The following is a 26,627-nucleotide window of genomic DNA, read 5'->3' on the forward strand; positions in this document are numbered from 1 at the left end:
GGCCCCGGTGACCCGCGTCCGGGCAAGGGAAACTTCGATCCATTAATTTTACTCGTCATAAGGGGTCTTTGAGCCGTGCTTTGTCTGGTCCCTCACCTAGAACCTGTTTGCCATGGGTGACCCTGCCAGGGGCATAAAGCCCCGGACAACTTAGCTCCTAGGATCATTGGGACACACAAACCCCTCCACCACGGTAAGGTGACGGCTCACGGAGGTGAAACTACAATTAAGAAAAAAAATATATCAGCAATTACACAGAGGATATGTTCAGACTACAGGCAAATGTGACCCGAATCATTTTATTTGCCCACATGTGAAACCGGATCATGTATATTTTTTTTAAATCACAGTCTGAACGGTTCCATCCCCCCCCCATTCTCTCCCCCAAATCAGACCTCAGTCCCTTTCATGGAACTGTCTGGATGGTTGGATTGCTTTTATCTGACCTATACGTCATCAAAAGCCCAATATGCGCACTGCATGGATGGGGGAGGAAGCTTGGGAGAGTCATTAAGAATTGTGCGTGAATCTGACGTCAAGTGACTGCAATGGTAGTTTTTGAGTTTTATCAGTGAGTCCGTTTCCATGGAGGGGCGATATCCAGGACCGCAGGGACGTCAGCATTTTGGGGCTTTTGTGAAAGAGTACAGGGTGCGGCTGGAGGTGTAATATGCAGTCTGAATGCTTTGATAGTTACCACAGGACTTTATGATGAGTGTGTGTTTAAATAGAGTGGGACTGGGAATTTTGCTCTGTTGTCACTAAAGTGTGTTTTGTGCTTGAGCGTGATTTGCTGCTTTGAAGTGGTTTTCTGCCAATTAATATTTTGCTCTTCAAGACAGTGTCACCACACAGTCTTTGAAAATGGAGTTGTGGAATGCTTTTGGTACTCTATGGATTCGACTGGCCACCAGCCAATCGCAGAGCACATAGAGACAAATATTTAGAGTCACATTCACACCTGATAAGTCGTTAGTCTTCAATTAAACTGCCATGTGTTTTTGGAATGCTGTAGAAAGCCAGAGTATCTACAGAAAACCCAAAAAGCCACAGCTTCACATGGTAGGGCCATGACCCAGATTCAACCACTGCAACTCAGAACTGTGTGGCAGACATGCTAACCACTAGGTTACCATCCTGCCTGGCTGTAACATAGCCACGGGTAAATTCTGAACCCCTTGAAATGCCACACAACTGGATTAAAAACACTGAACTACAGTGCCATGAAATAATATTTGTCGTTCCTGATTTCTGTGCCCTTTGCATATTTGTCATGCACAAAAGTTTCGGTTCATCAAACACATTTTAATATCACACAGAGACAACCAAAGGAAATATAAAATGCACTTTCTGCCAGTTTATTTATTAAAGCACACAAAAAAAAATGCCGATGTGCACATTTTGAGCATGACGTCTTTAATCCACTGGTGAAAGGACACTTATTCTCTCCTCTTTCGTCTAAAACTAATTCAAACAACAAAGCGTATGAGGGGAAAATGGTTAAGATTGCACGTCTGTCCGTGTTTATCTGTTATGTGTTGTTTATTATTTACTTTATGTTAAAAGTGCTTTGTTACAGTTCCAACTGATGTGAAAGCGCAATATAAATCAGAATGTATGTATTGTATTGTTCAACCTTGAACATCGCATTGTCACAGATGGCAAGGGAGTTGTAAAAATGGCACAGAAATGTATGGACAGACCAGATTTTGTGAAATTTACCAAATTTTGACATCAGAGGTTTTGGCTCAAAACCAACAAAACCATAGGTTGGGAAAATGAGGTCAAGTGTGTGGTTGGTATGTAACCTTTCATACTCCCATTTTTCCAGATTTCAGCTAAAATGTTGATTGTACAGATTCATAAATGACATGGAATATATTTGTTTTAGTTTTCAGTGTTCCGTAATGGACGAGCCATGAAACGATTGTACAAGGCATCAGTACAAGGCATGGTTCTTTAGCGGAGTATATAATTGGCTTGTGGTGTGAATGCACGTTATGTAGTAAGTCATACGTTCTTGACTCTGCTAAAGAAGAAGAAAATCTGACCGTCCCAATATAGTGGTGATGAACTGTAGTTTAGTGACTACAGCAAAGTTAAATGATGACGGGGCGACCGACTGACAATGACTGATTTGGTCGGCTTGAAATAATGGGTGGCCCGGCCGCTGGCGAGTGTCGAACCGGTAAAATTTACTGACGTGCCCACCAGTAGTTGCTGTGCTTTAATTTTAATTTTTGCTCCGAAGGAGATGTCCAGGAGGTCCGACGAGATGTCCACCCAAAACATCCACCAATCGCACAAACAGGAGAGGAAAAGCAGTTTCTTCAAGGTACACGTCACAGCATTACAAATATTTTTCAAAAGGGAAGTGAGTTGGAGCCTAATTTGGTGGTCTGTTTCTTGCCTGTTTTTCCTGTGGGCCGCATATTTGCTTAAGTGGGTTGATCCACTCAAATGTTTTCCCGGATTATTTTTTCCCCCAGCAAATCGTGAAATGGTCTCTCAGTTACAGTAGGTTAAAGCCAAGTAGTATTAAACCGATGCAATGTATTTATGTAAGCTTTAAATGTATCTAACTGAGATCCAATGCTTGTCATAAACAAAAAAATGGTAGTGTCGACAGAGGAACAATGTTTACATTGCACTACTGAGAAATTCAGAAACATATCAGATTTTACAACGTTAACTTTTTGTGCTTGTGACCGTCAGTGTGATGACTTAAATTTCGGATTTCCCACTGCTGACATGATTGTTTTGTTATTCATGCTGATGATCAGTAGCCCAACAGAATGATTTCAAAGCTGCAAGGATAACGAGGAAATGAAACAAATGACATCAGGTATCACACAGAAAATGTTCTATGTCAGTCTAAACATAAGGAAATGCAGGATTTCCCTGAAACGAAAGATAAAAAGGTTGGCACGATGATTTTAAATCTGCACTGTGTTCTCTGCGTCACATCCGCTCCAGATGTTGGTTGTCACATTTTCATTTTTCCTGTGATAGGCTTCTGTGGGATGTTTTTGTTACAAAACCTTAAAATAAATAAATAAATAAAATAAACATACAATAGCTGTATACCTAATCAGCAACGCAACTAAATATATTCCTAAATCACATACATATAAAGTGATTTTTTTTTTAAAGTGCATCTAAACCCTTAACACCTCATTTTTAAATACAAAGAACACCAATACTGTCCTTGAAATATACCCTCGACGGGCACAAGCACGTCAGGCCTACGTTTCAGTATAAATTGTATTTTGTTGCCAGGATCTCAGGCCTAATTTCAAGTAACGTTGAACAGCCACGTTAAGCCTAATTTTAGTTTCAAAATAGTAACAAGTAGATTTTCCATATTTTTAAGTAAACATGTGATCTCGTTTCCTTTGAGTCATGCCTCAACAGCTGTATTGACTCACTCCTTTATGACCCAAATGACACTGAATGTTTGTTTACATTGCCTTGAGAATCCATCAATCTGAGTGAACATTCATTTGCTCTTGATTTGGGCTAGTAGTTCACTTTTCTTTTGGGTTCTGGCCACCTGGTTCAATGGATGTGTGGTTGGTCTCAGCTTTCATTTGGACGTGCTGCCTAATGTTAAAACCACAGTTTCGTAATGTGCGACAACAGTTTTCAGCTTCTTTTGGGAAGAATGTACTGGTCCTTCCACTCTTTTTTTTTTTTTTTCCTGAGTCAGCTTTTGAAACTCTAGACTAGAGGAAGCCATCCGCCATAGCCTGTAAATATCTTCCCATAAACAAACTGTATGATTGGCTCACCGTGGTCACGTGATCACAACAAGGTCTAAGAGCTACCATATATACAGTCAATGACAGTGAAGTACTGTATATGAGGAAAAAAAATGGTCAAGTGACAATGCGCAGTACACCATTTGAATATACCCTTTACATGGGAATTTGGCCCTTTTTTTTTCTCTCAACAATTTTAAGCAAATAAATAAACCACTGCTGGACCAGGTTGTTCTGGAATTGACTGGTCATTCAGAAGTTGGCTCGAATTTCTCAATTGCAAATCCGCTCACACTTGCTACTTGCGTCATGATTGTCCACCCTCAGAACAGTTCACATTTGCAATGGTATGCCATAAGGAAATATTGAACTATGGACTTCATATTTTCCATTATACGTTCAACATTATTTCTTAATTTCGTGTTACAATTTGACTTCACCAAAGAAATCGTAAGGGAGACCAATGCGACTAGCCTTGATGCTTTTCGTCATTGCATCCTTTTCCATCTTCTGTTTGATTAACTGTTTCCACATCCATGCGTTCCATGCCTCCGTTCATTTGTTGAGAGATTGTCCTCGTCTTTGCACTTCCTGCCATGAATGTGGTGTTCTTATGGTTTCTCGGTAGTTGATTGAGTCCTTTGCATTGGAAATTGGCACTTTGAAAAAGGAGATGGGGAAAAGGCCTGAGCCAACAGAAGATCACAAGACGGATTCAATGCATGGGTGAGCTCTGCTTTGTATACTGTCTGAGGCTGTCTGTTGCTGTGTATTAAGTAAAGCCAGTTGATCTGATACAGTGCACTAGCACAATACAGACAGCAGAGAGCACAATTGAGAGATTTTTTTTTTTTTTTTTAAATGAGAATGAATAAGCAAATGATCACTAGGTGGTGGTGGGTGCCAGTTCAAAGGTAATCTGATTGGATTGTTTCAAATTTTGAAAATGGGTGGTTCAAAAGCGATAAAGACTCTGAAATTGGATTAAATCATGTAATCCAATCCTGGTTTCAATCTAGATCAAAGCTTCAGTTTGTATTTTTCAAAACATTTCAATAGAATCTGGAGTTCTTTGCCCCCCCCCCCCAAAAAAAAAGATTGCATCATGGTGTAGGATTTCAAGATGGATTTCACTAAAAAAATGTCGCAAACGTTTGAAATTGGCCAAATAATCCATTTGTATCATTTTGTGTGAATACTTTTATTTATATTGTGCACTTGACTTGTTCAACCATTCAACAGTGATGAAGTAGACATGATGACATGACAATGAAATAAACCCTCAAACAGATCACAACAACAAACCAAAATTATATTCAAAATTTCTATCATTCTACATTCATTTCAAAGAAAATAAATGATTTATTTTGTTAACTATTGGACATTTAGGAAAAAAGAATAATTTTTCTCCCACAATCTCCAAAACATTGCAAAGTAGTTTTTAATTGAGCACACCAAAATTGTCCCTAGGTGTGATTTTTAGAGTGAATGGTTGTTTGTCTATATGTGCCCTCTGATTGGCTGGCAACCAGTTCTGGGTGTAGACCCAGAACTGATTGAATACACTACAAAGACCAGATATTTATTTTTATTATTAAACTGAAACTTTTTGTATGAACAAATAATCAATGTTTTTGTCATGGCAAATTGCATAATACTTTTTTTTTTGTTTTTTGTTTTAAGTACCAGGTTGGACCACAAAATGTCTAGCCTGTTTTTTAATAGTTAATTCTTCGTAAATGTTTATTTCCTATTACTCTTATCCTTGCCAAGTTGTTGTAGTGACGTTGTTGTTTTTTCTTTGTTCAACAACAGAGTATGAAGAATTTAGCTTACATGTGATCCCGTGGTGCAATTATAATCATAAATCAGATTAGCAGATTGTTATTCCTCTTCAAACCTGCTTGTGCCTGTTCTTGTATTTTTGAGGTGGCAAAGATGTGTTTAACCATTCACCTTTGTCATAACAAAAATACCCGTGCCTGTATTTCCTGCTCTGGCTAAAATGAAAAATTTCCCAGGAACTTGGCCCCTAAATTTTCCCAAAGCATATTTTGGTTTTTTTGGGATTAGCACCTCCCTTTTGGTAGGTAATAATTTATACTGCACTCCAAAACTGTTGGCACAATGAGGCCCAATCCTTTATTTTTTGCTGTCAACATTTGGGATCAAGAGCAAAAGATTAATATGAGATGTTGAGATCATCTTTTATTCCCAAGTACTGCATTTACTTGTGGGTCGAGTGCACCCCTTAGATGATAGCATTACTCGTAAATAAACACCACATTTTTTTAGTGTTGTACAAGTATTGGGATTGATTGACTTAAAATTGAATGAGTGAATTGATGCATATGCATTTTTCTCTTCCCGTGCACAGACTATACCATGGCTGCTTGCCCAGCCCCGTCATGCCACTATTCATTTTAATCTTGTGCCCCATTTATTTTACCATGCATGCATACCTGCACACCCTTTACGTGCTTTCTGGATGTTATACTTACACCCTTATGTATCTCAAAATTTTTTGGGTCTTGTTTTTCAGGCTGGGTGAAGAAGTGGGGGGCCTCTTCCTACGAGCATCTCCATGTGCTGACATGGGGACTGGACTGGCTGGAGTCAGAGATTCCGGCTATGACTCTCTCTCTCGGAGACTCAGTGTTTTGGACAGATTAATCAATACACATTCTGTGTGGCTCCAGCTTGAGTTTAGCCATCAGAATGCCATACAAATACTACAGAACCAAGCACCTGGAGTAAGGAAACAGTTGATTCTAATATATCTCAACCTAACAGTATTTATAGAGCACTTTCAAACAACCACCGCTGTATACAAAGTGTTGTATGATACTGATGTTAATTTTGTTTTGAAAATACGCCAATAGTCAATTAAATAATTTAAGTTAAACACAAAGAGTGTCCGTACAAAAACTTCCAAAATGCACACAAACCCAAATATTTTGTCATAATTTGAAAAGATTAAGCAAACTACTCATATGTAAATCCAAAAATGAACAAATGATCAGACCATAACAAGTTCTGGGTGGAGTTCAGTCAAAAATATTCTTTACAATAATATATTTTATGCAGCCCCATTTGTCTAAACACGGCATTCTGATAAAAAATGCATTTGTGGAATATGAATAAATAAATTTTGGCACCTCCTCTCGACTGCAAATGACAACGCAGTTGCTCAGGGTTCAGGTAATGACCAATCATCGCAAGCACAGTTAGTGGCAAAATGGCCGCCCCCCGAAATGGATAAAAACAGGTGTATTTTGCTGCTTAAGTCATAGTTCATAAACGGAATACTAATCAGATAGCCGTGTTTAGACTCGAATTTTTTTTTTACTTGACTTCCCCTTTAATGCTACGTTGCTACAAAAAAGATTGACCTTTTATTGAGAGTTAGCAAGATAATTTCTAACAATAGTCCAGTCCTAGCCTGGCAAGCCACGCTCACTAAGAAAGTGGGTTTGACCACACCCTTCACTGCGGCTGGACCTCGGTTCAAAACGAACCGTCCAATCAAATTTGTTTACTTGCTGTGATGTATCCTTTGTGAGTTCCAAACTGTCTTTTTGCTCAAGTTTGGTCCGCCTCAGAAATGCACTTTATATGACTTCCCACCAGACTCAATTGCTGGTAAAGGGATGAGTCTTGATTTACAGGCTAGTCCAGTCCAAGGCTGGATTTACAATGCATGGTTCAAGTGACACAGTCATGGCATAATTTCTTTGTTGGGTAAGTCAAGTAAAAAAAAAGTATTTCCAATAATATGTTCTTTATGCCCCCGCTGGCCTAAACACAGTATTTGGTTAATGATGTATTTGCGGAATATTTATAAAACAGAAAAGTCCATCCCAACGCCATGCCATTCTGCCTTGTACTGACACTTGCTGTTGACTGAAATTGACATCACAGTGCCTTAGGCCACATGCAGACCCGAGGTGTGCTCAGCGTTCCCGGCGGCGTGTTTCCTTCCATGTATAGTCAATGCAGTTTGCCCTTTCCACCCGTGTAGGATGAAGTGAACTTTTGTCCGTGTCGCATCGGCGACAGCCAATTGGCTTCGAGACCGACGTCACATGAAGGTGCATGACACACAGCCAAATACAGTTAAAAACACACACAATGCATCCGGTGAAATAAATACAATGTGGGACAACGATACCATAGCAGTCTTTGAGACCGAGAGGCATGCAACACAGCCAGCTTCCTTTATCGGATGGGACCGAGACAAAAAGAGGAATTAGAATCGGGTGCTGGGAAGTTGTAGTGACTTGTGAATGGACTGAATTGTTTAGAGCTCTTGAACTGTCAACCAAGATAAAATTTAGCAACCAATACAACCACCGCTGGTCACCAGATTGACCAGTGATGTGTGAACTTTTTTTTTTTTTTTTCCGTTGGAGGAGTGCCCCCTCCTCTTTTCCACTTGAAGCAACCCGCAGTGTTTAGTCACCTCGGTGAATGAGTGCGCGCGAGACAAGCGGCGTGTAGCGATATTTCACATTCTGAACATAGTATAAGGGCTCAGCTTACGAATGTCACATGACCAAAGCCAGAAAACAGGTGAGCTGTGACAGTCCTTACCTGAACCCTTTGTGACTGTGATGACATTTTAAATCGACAGCAAGTGCCAGTACAAGGAAAAATGCCAGTCGGGTGGATTTTTCTGATAAATTAATAATCCACGGATGCAGTATTAATCAGAATACCATGTTTAGACTAGTGCAGGCACATAGAACACATTATTGTAAGAATTATTTTCGACTCGACTTTAAGTAATACTCAAAAGTACAAATATAGCACAATAATAAACATTGAATAAAGAATATTTCCCTGGCAGCTTCAATCAAAACTGAGTATTATCATCTTTCTGAAGTCCGAATTTGAAACGCGTGATAAAAACATAGCCTCACACCTTTATTTCATTGTCTTCTGATTGGATATTTCTTCCCTTGGCCTGTAGACATTTGTCGTGAGGAAGTCTTCAAGCCTGCAGAAAAAGGTCATATCTTTACGTATGGACAAGGATTCCCCAGTTACTGTTAAAGACTTTGTCGTCATGGAAAGCCAGTACAGTAAGTTTAGACACTTTTGAAGCAGGACTTTCTCCTTTTAAATGTGAGATCAGCAGAATAATACATCTATGTCAGTCTACACAGTCTTGACTGATTTTTGAGTGCCTTCCTGTTTTCCTTGCAATGGTGCTGAAAGCATCATTGAACTTAAATAAACCACAGTGCAGTCAAGTCCAGGTTTTTGCCTTTAGACTAGTTGTTTAGATGCAATCATTTAAACAAAAACCTCAGTATGATCATAATTTTATGGAAATGCCTTACTTGTTCTGGCACATATTTCTTGCATGTCACAAATCGCTGAGAAACTTCTTTGGTTCGTATTAAAACATGAAAGCTTGATTGCATTTCACCATGCCTTATAATTAATTTCATTTTTTTGATCAAGCTGTGCTATTTGTGTCCTCCAGCTTTCACGTTGGAAGGATCCGGCCTGAGCTTTGCAGACCTGTTTCGTCTTGTGGCTTTCTGCTGCATCAGCAGGTGTGTCAGTTCTTGACAATCATTCATGTTGGTCTTGCTCGGCTGTTTTTTAAATTTTATTTCATTTGTTTTCATTTAACACTTTTTCTTGTTACGCAGACTAAGAATGTGTAAAAAAAAATTGGCAACACTTTCATTGAAACATTGTATACTCCCCTCCTAAAACATCAGAAACCTTATCTTTGCTTGGAGTAATTTATTCATGTCTGACGTCAACAGAAAAAATGAGGAATTAGAATTTTTATTTCCGAGCATTGTGAATCCCTACTTGGATACCACCATTATTTGTACTATTATTTATTATTTAGTTTGTTTCATTCAGACAGCTCGGATTGGCTCTAGCACGCCCGCGATCCTGGTGATAAGAGGTTTGGAAAAGGAATTAATTACTTTAATATTTCGATAGTCAAGACAAAACACATTTTTCTGGGAGTCAGTACAAACAATTTATAGCTTTCATTCCTGTGGGTTTGAAAATGTGTTTAGAAAAAAAAATTGCAGTGTTTGCGAGAGCTTGGACATTTTCCCCCCTGGGTATGTGGTTGAATAGATTGGTCTGCCAAAGTCAAGCCATCTGAAGAAGAGTGACTCATCTAATTTTCTTGCTCCAACTTGATTATTCTTTTCTGTTTTGTAGTTTTGCTCCATTTCATTCTGGTTTTGTTGCCTTTTCTCAGAGATGTGCTTCCCTTCACCTTGAAGCTTCCAGAAGCCATCGCTACAGCCAAAACCTGTGCTGAGCTTGCTGAAGTTGCTAAACTTGGTGCAGGTTTGTTTGCTTTTATTTCATACAATATATCAAGAATAGAGTAAGTGGTGCAAATCATGATGGTATTAAATATAAAGTGTTGTTTTGTTCAGCAAACAGCATGATTCTCTTTTTTTCTAACCCTTAGGGCTCTATTTTCAGAGACATCAAACTTGCGCCTTGCATAAAAACTGGCGCACCTTGATTTCCTTTAGCGTGTTTGGAATTTCGCAGACTGCAATGCGCCATGATCGGTGTTCTGGCGGACTGAGGGCATTTTCTTTCACATGCCTGACAATTTTGGCGGCTAAAAGTAGACAAAATTTAATTCCTGGTCTATGCCAGTTCCAAATTGTGGCGCAGGCGGTGTAACACGATTGCTGAATTTGATCAAGGTGCATACAGATAGATTCTGCACACGTCGCACAGCTGTGTGTGTGCGTGTGCGTGTGCGAGTGTGTGTGTGGGGGGGGGGTGCAACTTTACATCATCTGCCAGTGGAGATATTGCAATTCCTTGTAAATGTACTTTGCATGCGTCGGTCTCCTGTATGGGCTCCAGCTTTGTAGACCTTGTGCATCTCCTTTGTGGAATTTAAAGGGTATGAGACGAGCCACTTCCATTGGCCGGGAAGCAAGTTGGTTCTTTTCACGCCCACATTGGCGCAAACGGCCATTTCTAACGGTGTGTTGAAAATACCAATGCACTTTGCATTAGATTTGTGTTGGCCACAAAAATATAATGCTTAGTTCAGTCCTTCTCAGATAGTCGGGCTTTGGGGGAGCGCTGTGCAATGTCGGGGGTGAGGGGGCTGGGGGGCACTTTGGGCCTCCCAGTCTTAGTAAAGCTGTGTTTCGGCATCACAATCACGCCGTTTGCAACTTCTCGTTAGCTGTTTCTGTCCACTACCATGGCAACCAAGCACAACAGTCAAAGCCGTCTTCACACGCCCCGTTGTCTGTATCTCTGCCGTGCTGGTCCCCTTCTTCTCTCCAGTGCGGTTCATCGGGATGTCGAAAGTGCATGGCACCTCATCCATGTTGGTGATGTGGTTGGCCCGGATGTGTGTGTCGGCAATCTTTTTGTTGTATTTCAAAATGCAAAGTATGCTTTCTCCCTCATCACTTGCCGTAGCCCAAGCGGGTATATAGGAATGTAGGGAATGATTTAGAGAACAGTCGGTAATGTAAGACAAGTGAGGCTGGCAGAGTGGCAGAATAAAGGATTAAAATCTCCAACAAGGGTCTTTCTTTCATGTAATGCAGAATATTGCACTTTTTACTGCAGTAGGAGTGGAAGATCTCCAGCTTTTCCTAGTAATCCGCCGGATGTTGCTGCGCCAGTCGTCCTTGCACGGATGGAAGATGGTGTCATTTTTTAAATCGAAATCACCAAGCACCATGGATTGGTTGACCTAGAATTCTCTCGCTCCTGTTTGATTCCCATGGTCCTCCACGTAAAAGGTACCTTGCAGTTTAAACTGACCTTGTAAGCTAGTCTCTCCGAAGGTGCCACTTTTGGGATGTTGTTTTGCACAATGCATGTACTGGCACTATTTACACTGACAGAGGGTGTGCCTTCAGCGTCCCCTCCCACTTTAACGTCTGCACGTTCTTCTATGTAAGCAGCATGTTGGCACATCAGTCAGTCAAGCGGACCCTCATTGGAGTCACACAAGAGCATTAACAGATTTTGGAACTCGGTGCATACACAAGGCGACGTATTATTAGGCGCCCTGCCCATAGTGGAGAAAATTTAAGACTTTTAAAGTGCCCATTACGGTCGTGAAAATTTTTTGTTGTAATCAGTTATTTTACATGCCAGCTTTGCATGGAACAATATGTTGGAGCAACAAATAAACAATTTTAGGTCAAAACATTATGCCTCGTAATCATAGATGTGGTTTGTGAAATGTCTTCCTGCAGCAGATACTACTCTTGAATGGACAGTATAGAGTAATCCCTCGTTTATCGCGGAGGTTATGTTCCAAAAAGAACCAGTGATAGGTGAAATCTGTGAAGTAGTGAGCTTTATTTTTTTACAGTTATTATACAGTATATGAAACCAAAGACCGAAACCTGTTTTCAGGCCGAAGCACAAAAAAAAAAAAAAAAAAAGTTTTCAACAAATAACTATAATAGTTTTTGGAAACACTGTACTGTAAAATAATATTGCTGGAGCGCGTCCTCAGGTTCCTTTGCCGGTGCAGAACGTTTCGTCGACATTATGGGGTATGTATGTACAAAGACAAGGTGCGGAGACTGTTCACGTTGGTCAGTGCCTTAGCCAATCAGGATGCAGAACACAATTCACTGTTTAAAAGCATTAAAAAACTTCACAAAAAAAATCCGTGAAACCGCGGAAGGTGAACCGCGTTAGAGTGAGGGATCACTGTATTGATGAGAACACGTCAAGTCCAATTGCCTCCTTCTCTTATGGCGCAGCACTGTAAAACTGTGTGTGTGTGTGTGTGTGTGTGTGTGTGTGTGTGTGTGTGTGTGTGTGTGCGTGTGTGTGCGTGTGTGTGTGTGTGTCTCTCTCTCTCTCTCTCTCTCTCTCTCTGTCTCTCTCTCTCTCTCTCTCTCTCTCTCTCTCTCTCGCTGTCACTCTCACTCTCTCTGTGTGTGTGGACGGCCCGGTGGTCGATGAGTTAGCTCCAGCCTTCCACAGTGTGGAGTTTGCGCGTTCTCCCCGTGCCTGTGTGGGTTTTCTCCCACATTCCAAAAACATGCGTGGCAGGTTAATGGAGCACCCTAAATTATCCCTTGGTGTGAGTGTGAGCGTGGATGTTTGGTTGTCTCTGTGTGCCCTGCGATTGGCAGGCAACCAGTTCAGGGTGTACCCTGCCTCCTGCCCAAAGACAGCTGGGATAGGCTCCAGCATGCCCCGCGACCCTTGTGAGGATAAGCGGATCAGAAAGGGGGGCTGGGGGGGATTCCTGTAAGTCATGTTGGGCACTCGCCTGCCTATCTGAAGTCTCCATGTAACCTTTCCATTGCTATAGATTGTCAGAGTCCACTAAAAACTTCTAGTCGTGTCAACTAATCTAAATAGTTACACATCGCAGCGTGACTGGCGTTTGCAATGAAAACACAGAGTTGCCTCTCACTCTGGTCGACCACATGGGATTGTGGGATATCTTACTATTTTCAGCACAAAGGTCGAACCCGTCTATCAAGTCAGAACTCGGCTGTTATGAATCTTTGCATCTCTACTTCAGAAAGTCATTTTCATACTTTAAACGTTTAATTTACATTATACATAACATTTACATTGTACATAACATCAATAAAATTACCCTCATCAGGAAAAGCGTTGTTGAAAATGGATGCATGGATCTATAAAATGGTTCTCTGCCAATAATTATCCGGCTTTTTTTCTTCAAATGTATTTCTTAGGACACCACAAAGAAACATTGTGCAATTCTGAAATGGTCAGATATGTTATTGTAGTTTGTGCGCTGCCACTGACAAAGGCCACCCTGTGACGCACAAAGTGCTGCATGGAACGTAACACCACAAGAGTGACCTTTCTGTCTATTCAAGCTCTCAGGCTATGACTCAACTCAAAATTAAATCTGCCAGACTTCCTCTTGCTGGCAGCTTGTTAAGGTGTCCAGTTTGACACACGTCATCCCACCCTTACTTCAATGTGGTTTCTACGGATAGAAAAGGCGGATTTTTTTTTCTCCCCATCTTTCTCCTATTATTAACACAGTGTCTTTAGGTAAGGTGAGACAATGGTGAGTTTTGTATCAGTGAATCTAAAAAGCAGTGACGTACACGTATTCACATTTCTCATCATTAAGTTACCACTGCTGAGTAAAAAAGGATATCAGAACAATCTGATGAAGCTAAAAGTTGACTCTTCTCTATTCCCTTTACTCACATTCCCAAGCTATTTTGCCAGAGACCAATACGTACACCTGATTTCTTTTTTTAAATAGCATTTTGTTTGTCGCAGTTTCCTGTCACCTGTTAAAGTAGAGAGCTGCAATTTTTTTTAATGCAAAACCGAATATGTGCAAGAAACATTTCTAAAATTGGGTCGATCGGCACTGTCGCGGCTACGTCAACGAGTCTCCATTGACGTCATAGATTTATCTTTAGTACAATGCTATACTTTACAACCAGGAGGATGGACTTCTGTGCATTAAGCTAAATAAAAAAATGCACAGCTCAGACTAAATTTATGGAACATACAAACGTGGACAGTCGAACACAAGAGCATCAACATGGGCTCACTCGCTGTGACGTATTTTCAGCCAGCGGAAAAAAAAAACACAACCATCTTTGTGTGCAATGGAATAGTTCCCCACTGTTGTTCCACTTTGATAATATGGCCTGTATCTACTGTAGTTGACATCATGTCTAAAACATCTTTGTCGACTAGTCTGTACAAACAGTGGCTGCAAAACTTTTGTCGTAGTCTTCTTGAATATCATTCAAAACATTGATTTACACTTAGCTAATGGATAGAGACCTCTATAGAGCAGTTGCCAAAAATAGGGAAACAATTGGGACATTTGGGTCATATTTTCTGTCCATATATTGCATCTTGGCTATTTTCCATTGTACCGGTTCTAACAGCCTGCTTCCACTGTGTGGTCGCTTTTCCATAACCATCTCTACAATTTCATATGTACCTGTGAATTTAAAAAAAAAAAAAAATTGCAAGCGGCGCACAATTTGCCGGTTCCATTCACGTGAATGAGAATAAGCCTTGTCATTCACTGAACACACTTTCCTCTTAAGGACCACCACACACTACACGTTGGCAGTCAAGGAAAACACAGGTTCCTTTCGAGATAGGACATGGTCTACAGTTAAGACAAAAATGGGGATGTATTGAAATACAGAACTCGCTCTCATTCATTTGAATGGACCCGGCATCGCTTGCAAAAATAAATTTACCGCAAGCTTCTCATTTCATCGGACATCTCCACATCATGAAACTGCAATTCATATTTTGAATCGCCGCAAAACCAGTGGCCAAGATTCAGCCAGTCGTGAATTCTTGTTGGCATAACCCGTGGAAGCTCACACAGTTCATTTGATTCCCGCGTAAATTCCTGCCCATGTGATTGATGCCTGTTGTAATAGAGAAGCAATGGAGGCCAGGTCAGGCGAAGTGAGGCTACGGCAGAACAGGGCCAGGCTGTCCTGAAACCTGTGCTATGTATTTAACAAGCGACCAATACATATACATCTGTGGTATTCTGGAGCTTTGAAGTGTACAATTTGCCTTTCATGCAATTGTGTAACCAAACGTAGAGCGCACACTTCCACCAAGGCTACCAAAGCCCCATCTGACTCCTTTGATTGAAAAAATATCCCCTTTTCGATAGCCTGTTCAATTTAACCGCCATTGAATGAGACTAAATCATTCTAACAATAGTCCACCTTTTGGAGGTACGATCAAAGCTGTACCAACACCTGTGTAAACGGTAAACGCCAGAACAGTGGGACAGTGGAATCAAGTTTCATCTAAGGGCAGCAATAGCCAACCTTTGATGTACTGTGTGTTGAAAGGAAAGGCTGCTCATTCCTAGAACTTCTGTTGTATCTTTGGTCCCGCTATTTTGTTAGGTTTTTGAAAGAGATTATTTATGACGTGATGGACCATATGTTTCTCCATCCATCCTTTTTCTGTTCTTTTGTAGTCTTATAGATGGTTGTACAAAAGTTAATTTTTGGTGGGTCACTCTTTGCCTGAATGAAGCGGACCTTGGCAAAAACCTAAAACATTTTCTTTCATTGGTTATGTCTATATTGGTCTAACTTACAGAGACTACACTGCCCTTAAAACGTAATAGAAATACATACTGTATTCTTCCAAACTGTATGTACTCTGAATAAGATGCTCACTTTAGCCATGCAGTAAATATTTTGATAAAAGATACAAAAACAGCAGACATCACCATGTCTAATGAAAATTGACAATTGCACGTCTGACTCCCATTTACATCGTAAGAAATGACAGTGAATCATGTAACAAAATAAACTAAAAAATGCTCTCAGTACAAGTGAACTAAAGAGATGTACCTATACAAGCGGAAAATGGATGACCTATAGGCCATTTTATACAAACTCCTCTTCATTGGACTCTATATCCTCTACAGTGAGAAGCTTCTTTTAAGACATTTTTTCAAACTAGCTCTGATTTGGGTGGGGGACTGGGAAGAAAAAAAAAAGAAAAATGAAACATGAACAAGTAAAACCAAAGCAGGAGAAAGAAGAAAGAAGACTGGATTGTAAACAAGTGTAGAGTGGGAGAGCAAACGGGGGTTGGGCATCTGTCAGTGAAAGAACTACAGGGAATGACTGTTGAAAGGGAGGGAGAGAGGCGGAGCTACTTGCTAACAGCCCTCCCACACACACATTTCCATGAGGGAGTCATCATAACAAATATTGAGTGGCGGTGTAGTTGAAGGCAGTGGAGTTTCAGCTTGCGGAGGCATAACGGTGACGTTACCACACTAACCAGTCAAAAGGTCCTGAGATTTTGGACACAGTCTCACATACACTTCTCATCTGTTTGTCATCAAGCTTTGGCATCACAGTGAGTATTGCTGTCATCCATTTTGGAGTTGCTCTGTGTCTGGTACTTCTGCTTTATTGTTTACATCAGTCTTTATATTTTGCATATTACTCCCTGGCACAGGCAGGACTGTAGAAGGTTTATCAGTGTGTGATTCCCTTTCAGGTTATGCCTGTATGCTTCTAAAAAGGAGCAGCTGTGGTTCAGCCTGGGTTTAAAGGGGAGGTTAAGATTGGCTGAAGTGCTTTGTGCTGGCTCACTGAAACTTAGTGATAGAATATTATCAATCCTCAAGAGGATATTCTGGGTTTGGTGGAAACAGAGTGAGATGAAAGCGGAGCTAAAATGCGCATCTAGGCCCCCAAAAGTTTTTGTTTTATAAAGAGTAAAGGATGCAAACTTTGAGGGAGGAAAACATGTTGTTGAATGTAGATAAGTGTGTTATGTTTTTCTCATCTTTTAAAAAAAAAAAAAACTTTGTAATTTCTCCATGGATAGGAACAATATTGCAACATCTGAACTTGAATTTTAAGTTAGTCAGCAGAAAACTGATGCCCCTGAGCCTTTTATATGCATTCCAGAGGCACGCTTTAATTGCTTCATCTGACTTGTGTCTGCATGTGGAGAAGCTCTAAATGATCATTTGAGTTTATTTACGACGAGGCTATCAACTCATATATACAAGTTTGTGGGACCATAAAGTAGAGCATGTTTTAGTTTATGGGGAGTATTAAGTCGTGTTCTGCTGATTTGTGTGTAATGCTGTTAACGTGCATTTCACACAACTTTTCTGAATGCCACTGACCCCACAATGGTCATTGAAATACCTGAAACTGACAAAAAAATAATGTCCTGAGCATTTTCTAATTAAAGTCAGCCATTTTTTTTTCTTTTGTCCCAAAAGAATGACTTTACAAAATAATACCCCAATAATCTTGCGAGTTCATTGTCCCTTGCCGCAAAACCGAGCCTCCGCCCTGTTTCACTGTAGGTGTAATGTTCTTAGTATTCTTCATTTCTGGATCTGAATCTGTAAGCCGAGAGCCGAAGTGACTCTGCTTTGACCTGCCCCCCCCCCCCAGAATCTTTAATTTGAAAACACAGAGGAGGTAAACCTTTTGATGCTCACTGAACTGAGGTATTAGTCATGCATCATGGAGAATTCAAAGTCCTACATTTAGGGAGACTTAAGTATTTTATGAATGATTGAATTCCAAATTGCATAACTTTCATTGCATCTGACTCCAGAAGTTTTCTTGTTATCAGAATTCTGCTAATTTCATGACTGTTGAAAGCTGTAGGAATATATGGATCAACAAATCAGCGTTGTTTGAGTAACTAACTTTATTGCCTTTCATGTATTCATAACGTTGCACACAAAGCTTTGTTAGCAAACCTCTTTAAAGTATGTCACATAAAATTGGATTATAGACACAAAAGAGCCTTTGTCCTGGATTACGATTTGTTAAACCGAAGATATACTACCGCTGTTCATGTCTCATCACGAAATTGTCCTTGGTCCAATATAGACATGTCAAAATTAATTAATTTATCACTCATCAAATTAATTGACAACTATTTTGATAATCGATTCATCATTTAGAGCCGTTCTTCATTTTCCAAATCTTCTGATTCCACCTGTCAAAAGTAAAATATCTTGATTTCTGTAGTTGAAAGCAGACTTTTGTGTTCAATCAAAATAAGATATTTGCAATGGTTTGCTTTTACTGTGGAGATCAACGATTACCAGTTTTCCCTCTTCAAGACTAAACCAGTAAACCAGAGTGATCATTAATTTGGGGGGGGGGGGCAATTTAATCACATCCGGCCTGACTAAAGTCTCTGACCAGCCCACACAGAGACCATGAAGTCAAAACTAAAATATGCAGTGCTTTAGTTTTGAAAGATGTAACTTTAATTTAATGTGCACACATGTGGACGCCAGTCCAAGCAAATTAGCGAGCAAGAGCTACAACGTGTGTCTGCAGTGTTGCAAACGTATTTGCCATATTTAGCAACTTTTCTGACCCCTCTGGCAACTATTTTTCCAAAAACAAGACTGGCAACAATGACAACAGTGTGAGCAACCGTCTTATTTCCTGCACGGTGGAGGAAAGCGGCCCAAGAAAATTCGTCCTGATATTACTGTACGAAAAATCTACAGTTTCACATACTGGACATATTGGGTGTATAATAATCAATGTATAGTTGTCCATCACTCAAAATAATCTTATACTTCCCACTTTACTACATAAATGGGATTCCTGATTAAGATTGCCGAATACGAGTCAGCGTTACATGCACAAAATTGTCATACTTTTTAAAATATAAAAATGTCATTTTAATAACATCTGTACTTTTGTATATGTGAAATGTGTATTTTCGAATTGCAATACATACCATATCAGCACTTTATTAAAACAAGAAGACAATATACTTTTTCTGAGGCAGCGCTCTTCCCAACATGCTTTGCATCACTGGAAATGTTTTTTGTTCATTATTGTCATGTCTTTGAAGACGACAGACAAAGGGACGATGAACAGTGGCTCAAGTGAGTAGTAAGTTAAGTGTGTGGAGAGATCGGCCGAGCATGCATCCTGTTCCCGCTTGGGGAATAAAGCAACTGAAGAGCTTCAGCGAATGTGTCATCCTTTACCAGCATGTCTCACCCTTTACCAGCATATACCATTTGAGGGCGTTAAAAATAAACAAAGTTGAGGTTAGCATGTTGGTTTGGCCCTCGGCAAACGTTCCAGTTTCTCACGAGACCCTTTTGCACAAAATTAATTGCCCACCCTAGAAATCATTATTTGGATTTATAGTATGAACAACTTTTAATTGACAGGAAACTTTGATTCTCTCCTCTTTCATCTACAACTGCTTACAACCAACAAGGCGTCTGCAGGAACAATTGTTACGATTTTATGACTGTCCATGTTTTAGGCTAGTAGCAGTAAACTGTACCAAATTAATGACAATTATTAATAAACAGTCATCGGAAAATAAGGATTTTGCATTAGATTTAATTGCAAAATAAATAGTGATCCAATTATTCGATTAATCGATAAAATGATTCTAAAAATATTTGATTGTGACAGCCCTAATCCAATAACTGCAAGACAGAAGCTGAGCTGAAGTCTTGTCCCTTATATTAGCGCTCTTCACAAGCAAAATAGAGATGTGTATCTCCCCAATAAAAGATGATTTCATACTTTTCTTGATACACGGTTGGGAAACGATTTGCGCGATTCAATGGAATTACGGTTCGATTTGGTCAGTTCAAGAGGGTGTGATGCAGTGAGTTTGTCATTTTACATAGAGTACATATGAACGAACTTGTAAATGTGGCCTTTCCCATCTAAGATACATCTCCAATAAAAGCTGATTCGATGTATTTTAGAGTGGAACCATTTGTTTCAGTTCGATGCACTCGCATCGATAACAAGGTCACACTGTATATCTTATCAATGGTGTTCAATCGTTCACGTAATTATTTTTTTACATGTTGATCTTGACCTCACCAAATAGTGCGTTAATTCTTACGTAGTGTTGACAGTTTTTGATGATGAAAAAATTTAAATATTTTTATCAGAATGCAAATCATCATCACTTCTGTCACTATCACCTGCTAGACTAAATTCATGTCATTTTTTATTATGCAGGTTTCTGGGACACTGAATTGTGCCAGAAGAGGAAGGGTTCCTTCTCCTTTTTATTTGGAACCACAGCTTCTGACAGACCACCTCCACGTGGCCAACGACCACTCTCAGTTGCACCCAACCCAGGCTGCGCTCGGCTTCAAACACGCACCCCGTCAGAGCTTGAGTGTTGCCAGTCAAATGGGGCACTCTGCTTCATCAATCCTCTTTTTATTAAGGTTCATCAACCAGAAAGCACACCGAGTCCCGAATTAAATTCTTCTCGTCTGAGTCGAAATCACAGCCCAGAAAAAAGCACACTACACTTGAGCGGTGACAGGCCTGCGCATTGCAACTCTAATCTCACCGCCAGCGGACAGTCAAATGAAAACAAATCTCATTGTCTGGGCAGCAACACAGAACTACAAGCTCAAAAGAAGCAAAGTGGTGAGAACATTACATCACGATCTCCACCCAATCGTCCACCCCCACCTCGCTTTCCAGCACAGCAGTTGGCCCATCCTGTCCGGCAGTACAGTATGCCAGAGAAAATTTCCTGGATCAATGTCCCCAAGGAGAAGGTGGAAGAGAAGGAGCGGAGCAGTAGCCTCTTCTCCCGTCTTGGTTCTTCACTTAGCATCAGCGCTTCATCATCCCCTCCGAAGAGATTCAGCATTAGCTCCCCTATATCTATCCCCAGGCCCTCTCTCCCCATCGCTTTATCGTCTTTATCCGTTTCGCCGAGAAGGTCCAAATCCTCACCATCTTCCTCCCAGGAGGATGCCCAATGTCACTTGGCACTAGAAGACCAGACGATCGAAAAGGCCCTTCTGAAGGCCAAACTATCTCAGCAGAACAGCAGCAAAGCTTGCCCCCAGCCCTGCAGCACTCTTCCAGATTCTTCCCCAATGACTATAAGCAAACAAGCAGTGGTCCGAGAAGGAGGGGGTAGAGAAGCGGGAGAGGAAATCAAAGAGGCTAGCCAGCGTCTGAGCGACATGAGCCTTTCGACAGATTCTTCAGACTCCCTAGATTTCTCTCAGTCCTCAGCTTTCTTCCTTCCTCCGCTACATGACCCAAGTCCACCAACGGTGGCTGATTTTAACACCCACCTCCCTCTTTCACTGCCCTCTTCCCATCTCCTTTACTACAGCATGGAGGAAGACGATGATGAGGAGGAGGATGACGATGAAGAGGAGCCTGACTATGGTGTCGGCCTGGAGAGCGACCAGGACCAAGACCAGGACTTAACAATGATACCGCCTGGGCACAGGATAAGACGCCGGCCAAGTGCCAGTGCTTTGGTCCTCCAGAAAGCACTGCGAGGGCATCTGCGCAAGATGAGTGGAGTTTTTAACTCACTCTTGACACCTGAAAAGAGAGCCATTCGCAGGCTGGTTGAGCTGTCCAGAGATAAGGGCTCCTACTTCGGTTCCCTGGTACAGGACTTCCTGGGCTACATGGGCGAAGAGGCGGGCACCCCGACTTGGCAAAGCTTTGCTTCTGGACTGGAACTACTTCAGACTCTGCGTCAGTTTATCACACAGATGAAGAGTTACCTGCGGCAAAGCTCAGAACTGGGTTTGCCCATTGAGAGCCTCATACCCGAAGACCAAATAGGTAAGTTTGGGAATAGGTCTGAATTCTCTCAAAATGATTATATTCACCTAGAATTGCCAATTATATAATTTGTATGCGATGGGAGAAGGTCTCTGAATGTTACCCAGTGTCTGGTCCAGCAGAATAATGCTTTGTTGAAGTTTTGCCATTGGGGTCTGCATGGATGTGCTCAACTTCCAACAAACACACCTCAGGTTCTTGGCTTCAGGCAGGATATTGTGAAACTACTGGTTGCAGACAAGTAATACTCTATTTTGTCTCAGAGTTAAAAAGATGATTATTCAACATCAAAATCCACTAAATTGATTCATCGATTATTATTCCAATCCATAGCTAGCCTTCATGATCAAACGCTTACAGATCTAACAATTACTGACTGAAAATTGTTCTCCTAGTGCTTTGCATTTTTCTTCTGGTACTCTTGCAGTCATACACTGAAACAAATTGCGTGTAACCCGAACTGAGTCAATTTTATTTCGTCAAGTGGTTGCATGAAATAAAATTTTCTGGATCCGGATCCACATTTTTTAAGTGATGATGATTCTCTTGTGTGTGGCCACTGAGCAAAATAAAATTGAGTCAATTTCTTACACCTTTTTTTTTCTTCTCAATAAGATAAGATAAGATAAGAATTAACAGCAGCAAAATTATGAATGGAAGAAGTAGAACAACAAAATATAGGAGCTGCTGGAAAGGCAGCCACTCACGCGGCGCCATCTTGAAGTCAAAATAACAAAAATAACACAACACAACACATAGGACACAGACAGTCGTGCAATGTAGCGTTCCTAATGCAAACACCTCATTGTGAAGCAGGAAGAAGTCAAGGTGTATCTCGTTATATCCAGTAATGTGTAAGCATGTTGTTGAGTAGTTGTAAAAAAAAAAAATTCTACCCACATACTAATGAAACCGGACACGCTCGTCATGATGAAAAAAACAACCCATCATGAAATCGATTCAAATGTTTTGTTTTTCACTTCTACTCTGAATCTTGAATGAAAGCTACTATAGACATATTTTTATATGCAATGCGTGACCCTCTGTCTGATTTATTTGCTTATTTACATGCGCATGACACACTTGGAAGCAGTGCTGTTTTAGTTCGTGGAATTGTTGCCCAATATTTTGTTGTGACCAGGCGTCACTCAAAGCCCAGCTGGCCCAGATGAATCCAAGATGCGGTCTACCAAGGCATGTAATTGTACTCTGCCTCCTGTCCTTTTATACACACGCTCCAATCAGAGAGAGCGCTTCATGCCAGGCCCCTCCTTGTCTCTTTTGCAGTCTGCAGTTCTCCGACTCTCACTTGGCATTTTTTGTTAGTGACTCTTTCTTTTCCTAACTGGGATTCCAGATGTTGTGCTAGATTTATTTGCCATACACATTTATCACAGCATTTATGCAGTAAATGCGATTCCCCCCTTTTTTGTTGCATTTATTTGTTACATTTCTCAATTGAACTTAAATGTGTAACATTATCGCAGCAGCATCGTCCATGCTAAGGAATAAAACCTGAGCTTAACCTCACACTTTGGCATGGAAGACAGTTGCACGGTTAGACATTGAAGAGGTTTGGTTGTTTCTGGTTTGCTAGAATTCCATGGATCTTTTTGGGATGAGGATGAGTAGTGTGCTGAAGTCTGAGGGAGGGAGGGTGTGGAAGTGTTCTGGTTAGAAAGGACCTCATTGTTTTTATACTCTTCCGCTCACAGACCGATGAGTTGACTCTGAAACTACATTTGTGGTGCGCTTTTAAACTGCTCATAATTTGGAAAAATAAATAAATGAAATAAAATAAATTTAGACTTCCATGGAACAGCACCAATCCAAATGTGAAGTTAGAGCATTCAGGTCGTAGGCCTTAGCATCATACAAAATCAATGCTTTATTTGTTAGCCAAATAGTTCCAGTGCTGTTGGATTCCAAATGTGAATGACCTATGAATGATATAAAATTTTAATATTCACATTCCCACGATGCCGTTGCAAGTTTTGACGTATTTCCAAAAGTATAATGCTAACTATGACATCCAACCAGGCACAGTCTGAGAGCTGGACCTTATTTTATTTGTACATACTGTGCATGTCATTAGAACATGAGGCTGTTCCATTTCCCGTCTCATGACTGAATATTTTCCGTGTGGAAACTCGGTTCTGTAAATACCAAAAACGGTCTGTAGTTAAAAGTCGAAATATGAACACATTTACATACCTCTATTAGACAATAAAGAAGGTTACGGATTCTTCCACTTTAGCTCTCTGATGCTGTGAAAGTAGAACATTGCCACAGGAAAAATACATGGCCAAACTCTTTGCATCATTGCAAGCCATGAGAATTCTACATAACAGTTAATAGACACACTGAATGTTGTTGTCATCTGTGCCCAGATGCTAACCCTCCAAATAACAGCTTTATTACCCACATGTGGGCTCTGTGTGCCCACAAAATGCCTCAAGTGTTTTTTATTTATTTATTTATTTTTTAATGGTCACTATAGCATTCGCTAAAATGTTGCCTGTGTTGGTCTTTGGTCTTGGTCTGTAGTCTAATCATAAAAATGAGGCTGAGACTGAAACATCTTTGCGTACATATTTGTTTATTAATCTACTCAAGGAAGACAGATGGGCTGTTCCTTTCAACCTGAAATGTTTTGTTTGACCCAAGGGCAGGTAGAAAAACTCAATGGAGGTCATCACCTCAGCAGGAAGTTAGCAATCTCTCTATCAGGAGAGTTGTGACAGATTCCAGTAACGCCTCTCCTTCTGAATACACGAGGCTATTTTTAAGTCCAAAACACGGACAGCTTGTCAACAGTGCAACTTTCAGAGTCACTTTGCGATGCGTGTTTACTTCCAGCATGTTTAAACATCAATCAGTGTATTTTCCGTAATAGATTGTCTCAAAGAATTGATTCCACGCTCAGGCTGTCACCACCAGAAAGTGGCAAGCGGTAAATGAAAACATCTTGAACTCTATGGTTACTTCATTGAGATGGACTGTTTAATAAATGTATGCACTGCGTTGTTCTTGTAAAATGTGCCATTTGTTTCCAAGCTTCTCTGGTCATTTTATTGCAAGTCATTAGCCTCCGTGCTTTCAGGATAAAGCAGAACTTGTCGAGAAATAAATGTTGAACATTGTTCATTTGACATTTGAGGTGTCATTTTGCCAAATATTTTGACTGAACTCCAAATTACAGTGGACCCTCACTACTTGCGGGGATATGGACTGTGCCGTGCCATTTTTTTGACCGAAAAATTCTTGAATCAGTGAAGTTATACGGCCATGAAGCGTTTTCTACATGTGACAAAAAAGAGAATTGCGAGTAAGCGTGATTATACAGCCAGAAAACATTTTCCACGTTTGACTTAAAAAAGCAAACAAACAAAAATCTAAGCCCATTTTCCAGACCTGACCAATATAACAGTTGGATTAAGCATGAATTAGTGATTAATTAGTTACTCCTGCAACGTGGGGGGCGAGGATGACATGATAGAAAAGGGAGTGTTTTTGTTTTACTGTCTCTCACGCTGTATTAGTGTAGCAATGGCGCTAACACAATCCCCCACACATCATCATTATAATGCTAGGGGGGTTTAATTGTTCGGTATAATTTTTTTGTGGTCCAGTGGTTAGCGCGTCGACCTCACAGTGCAGAGGTACCGGGTTCAATTCCAGCTCCGGCCTGCCTGTGGGGAGTTTGCATGGTCTCCTCAGGTTTTCTCCGGGTACTCTGGTTTCCTCGCACATTCCAAAAACATGCATGGCAGGCTGATTGAACACTCTAAATTGTCCCTAGGTTTGAGTGTGAGCGTGGATGGTTGTTCGTCTGTGTGTGCCCTGCGATTGGCTGGCAAACGGCTCAGGGGGTCACCCGCCCACTGCCCGCAGACGGCTGGGATGAGCTCCAGCACCCCTTCATTGCATTACATTGCTCTAAAATGAAGCTCTGAAAGAAAACAATGAACAACACTTGTCTTTCTTTTTGTTTGTTTTTTCAATCCACTTTGGTGGTGACTTCAATTAATGAGCCGTTTGTCCCCAGATGGAATGGCCGCTTGCTTCGGGACAGCTTGGCTTGTCATATCATCTTCCAGGTTTTGCAAATGAAACATTCTGACAGCTCTTGTATTAAAAAAGGGGCTTTTAATCCCTTATTTGCGGAAGAGGCGGAAGAGTGAGGTACAGTACGTAAATAAATTGATCCCCATCCATACTACATATGTATCAGTAACAAATATCAACTCCTCATAGCACACATACTTTCGACCCTGAGCCATGTAAGCCAGTAATTTACATACATGGCAATTTTCAGCGGATCCGCGGAAATCCGCCGTTTTATTTCTTAAATTGATCATTTTTGTAAATCGTCTAAATCCGTTGAGAAAATTTTAGGGGCGGTCAGGTACCTTATCGTCGAGTTTTCACGAGCTCTCCCGAACAGTCTCTTCGTTTTCCGTTTGTAAACAGCCCTGCGATTGGACGTGTATGAAAGCTTCAACTAATCAGATCACTGAAGGCATTATTTGTTGCGGACGTCTTAGCTCGATTATAAACGGCTCAGCGATTGGTTAACTACAAGCGATTGGACCAATCAAATTGCATGTAACATATTGTTTTACCTGATTCATGGCGGCCTGTTCGTCTCGCAAATTCATTGTTCTGGGATCGTTTTGAGCGGAATTATGAAAATTTTGACGAAAGATCAGGAGTCTTTAATCCTAGAAATTGACTCAAATGTCAAGAATAAATT

The 26,627-nt window shown here is 40.7% G+C and overlaps 1 protein-coding gene across 2 annotated transcripts in view; it reads left to right on the plus strand.

Moving 5' to 3' along the window:
• Positions 1-26,627, plus strand: part of rin2a (Ras and Rab interactor 2a) — a 43,138-nt gene that overhangs the window by 5,950 nt on the left and 10,561 nt on the right. The window contains exons 2-9 of one of the 2 annotated variants that reach the window (XM_019882010.1): positions 2,252-2,335; positions 4,390-4,487; positions 6,304-6,514; positions 8,734-8,845; positions 9,253-9,325; positions 10,003-10,094; positions 20,276-21,871; positions 22,655-22,699. In XM_019882010.1, the coding sequence (XP_019737569.1) occupies positions 2,255-2,335; positions 4,390-4,487; positions 6,304-6,514; positions 8,734-8,845; positions 9,253-9,325; positions 10,003-10,094; positions 20,276-21,871; positions 22,655-22,699 (2,308 nt within the window). In that variant the 5' untranslated portion in view covers positions 2,252-2,254. The remainder of the gene's footprint in view (positions 1-2,251; positions 2,336-4,389; positions 4,488-6,303; positions 6,515-8,733; positions 8,846-9,252; positions 9,326-10,002; positions 10,095-20,275; positions 21,872-22,654; positions 22,700-26,627) is intronic. The other variant, XM_019882011.1, reaches the window with a different exon arrangement.

The sequence above is a fragment of the Hippocampus comes genome, unplaced genomic scaffold (assembly GCF_001891065.2).
Source record: "Hippocampus comes isolate QL1 unplaced genomic scaffold, H_comes_QL1_v1.1 scaffold36, whole genome shotgun sequence".
NCBI classification, from domain to species: domain Eukaryota; kingdom Metazoa; phylum Chordata; class Actinopteri; order Syngnathiformes; family Syngnathidae; genus Hippocampus; species Hippocampus comes.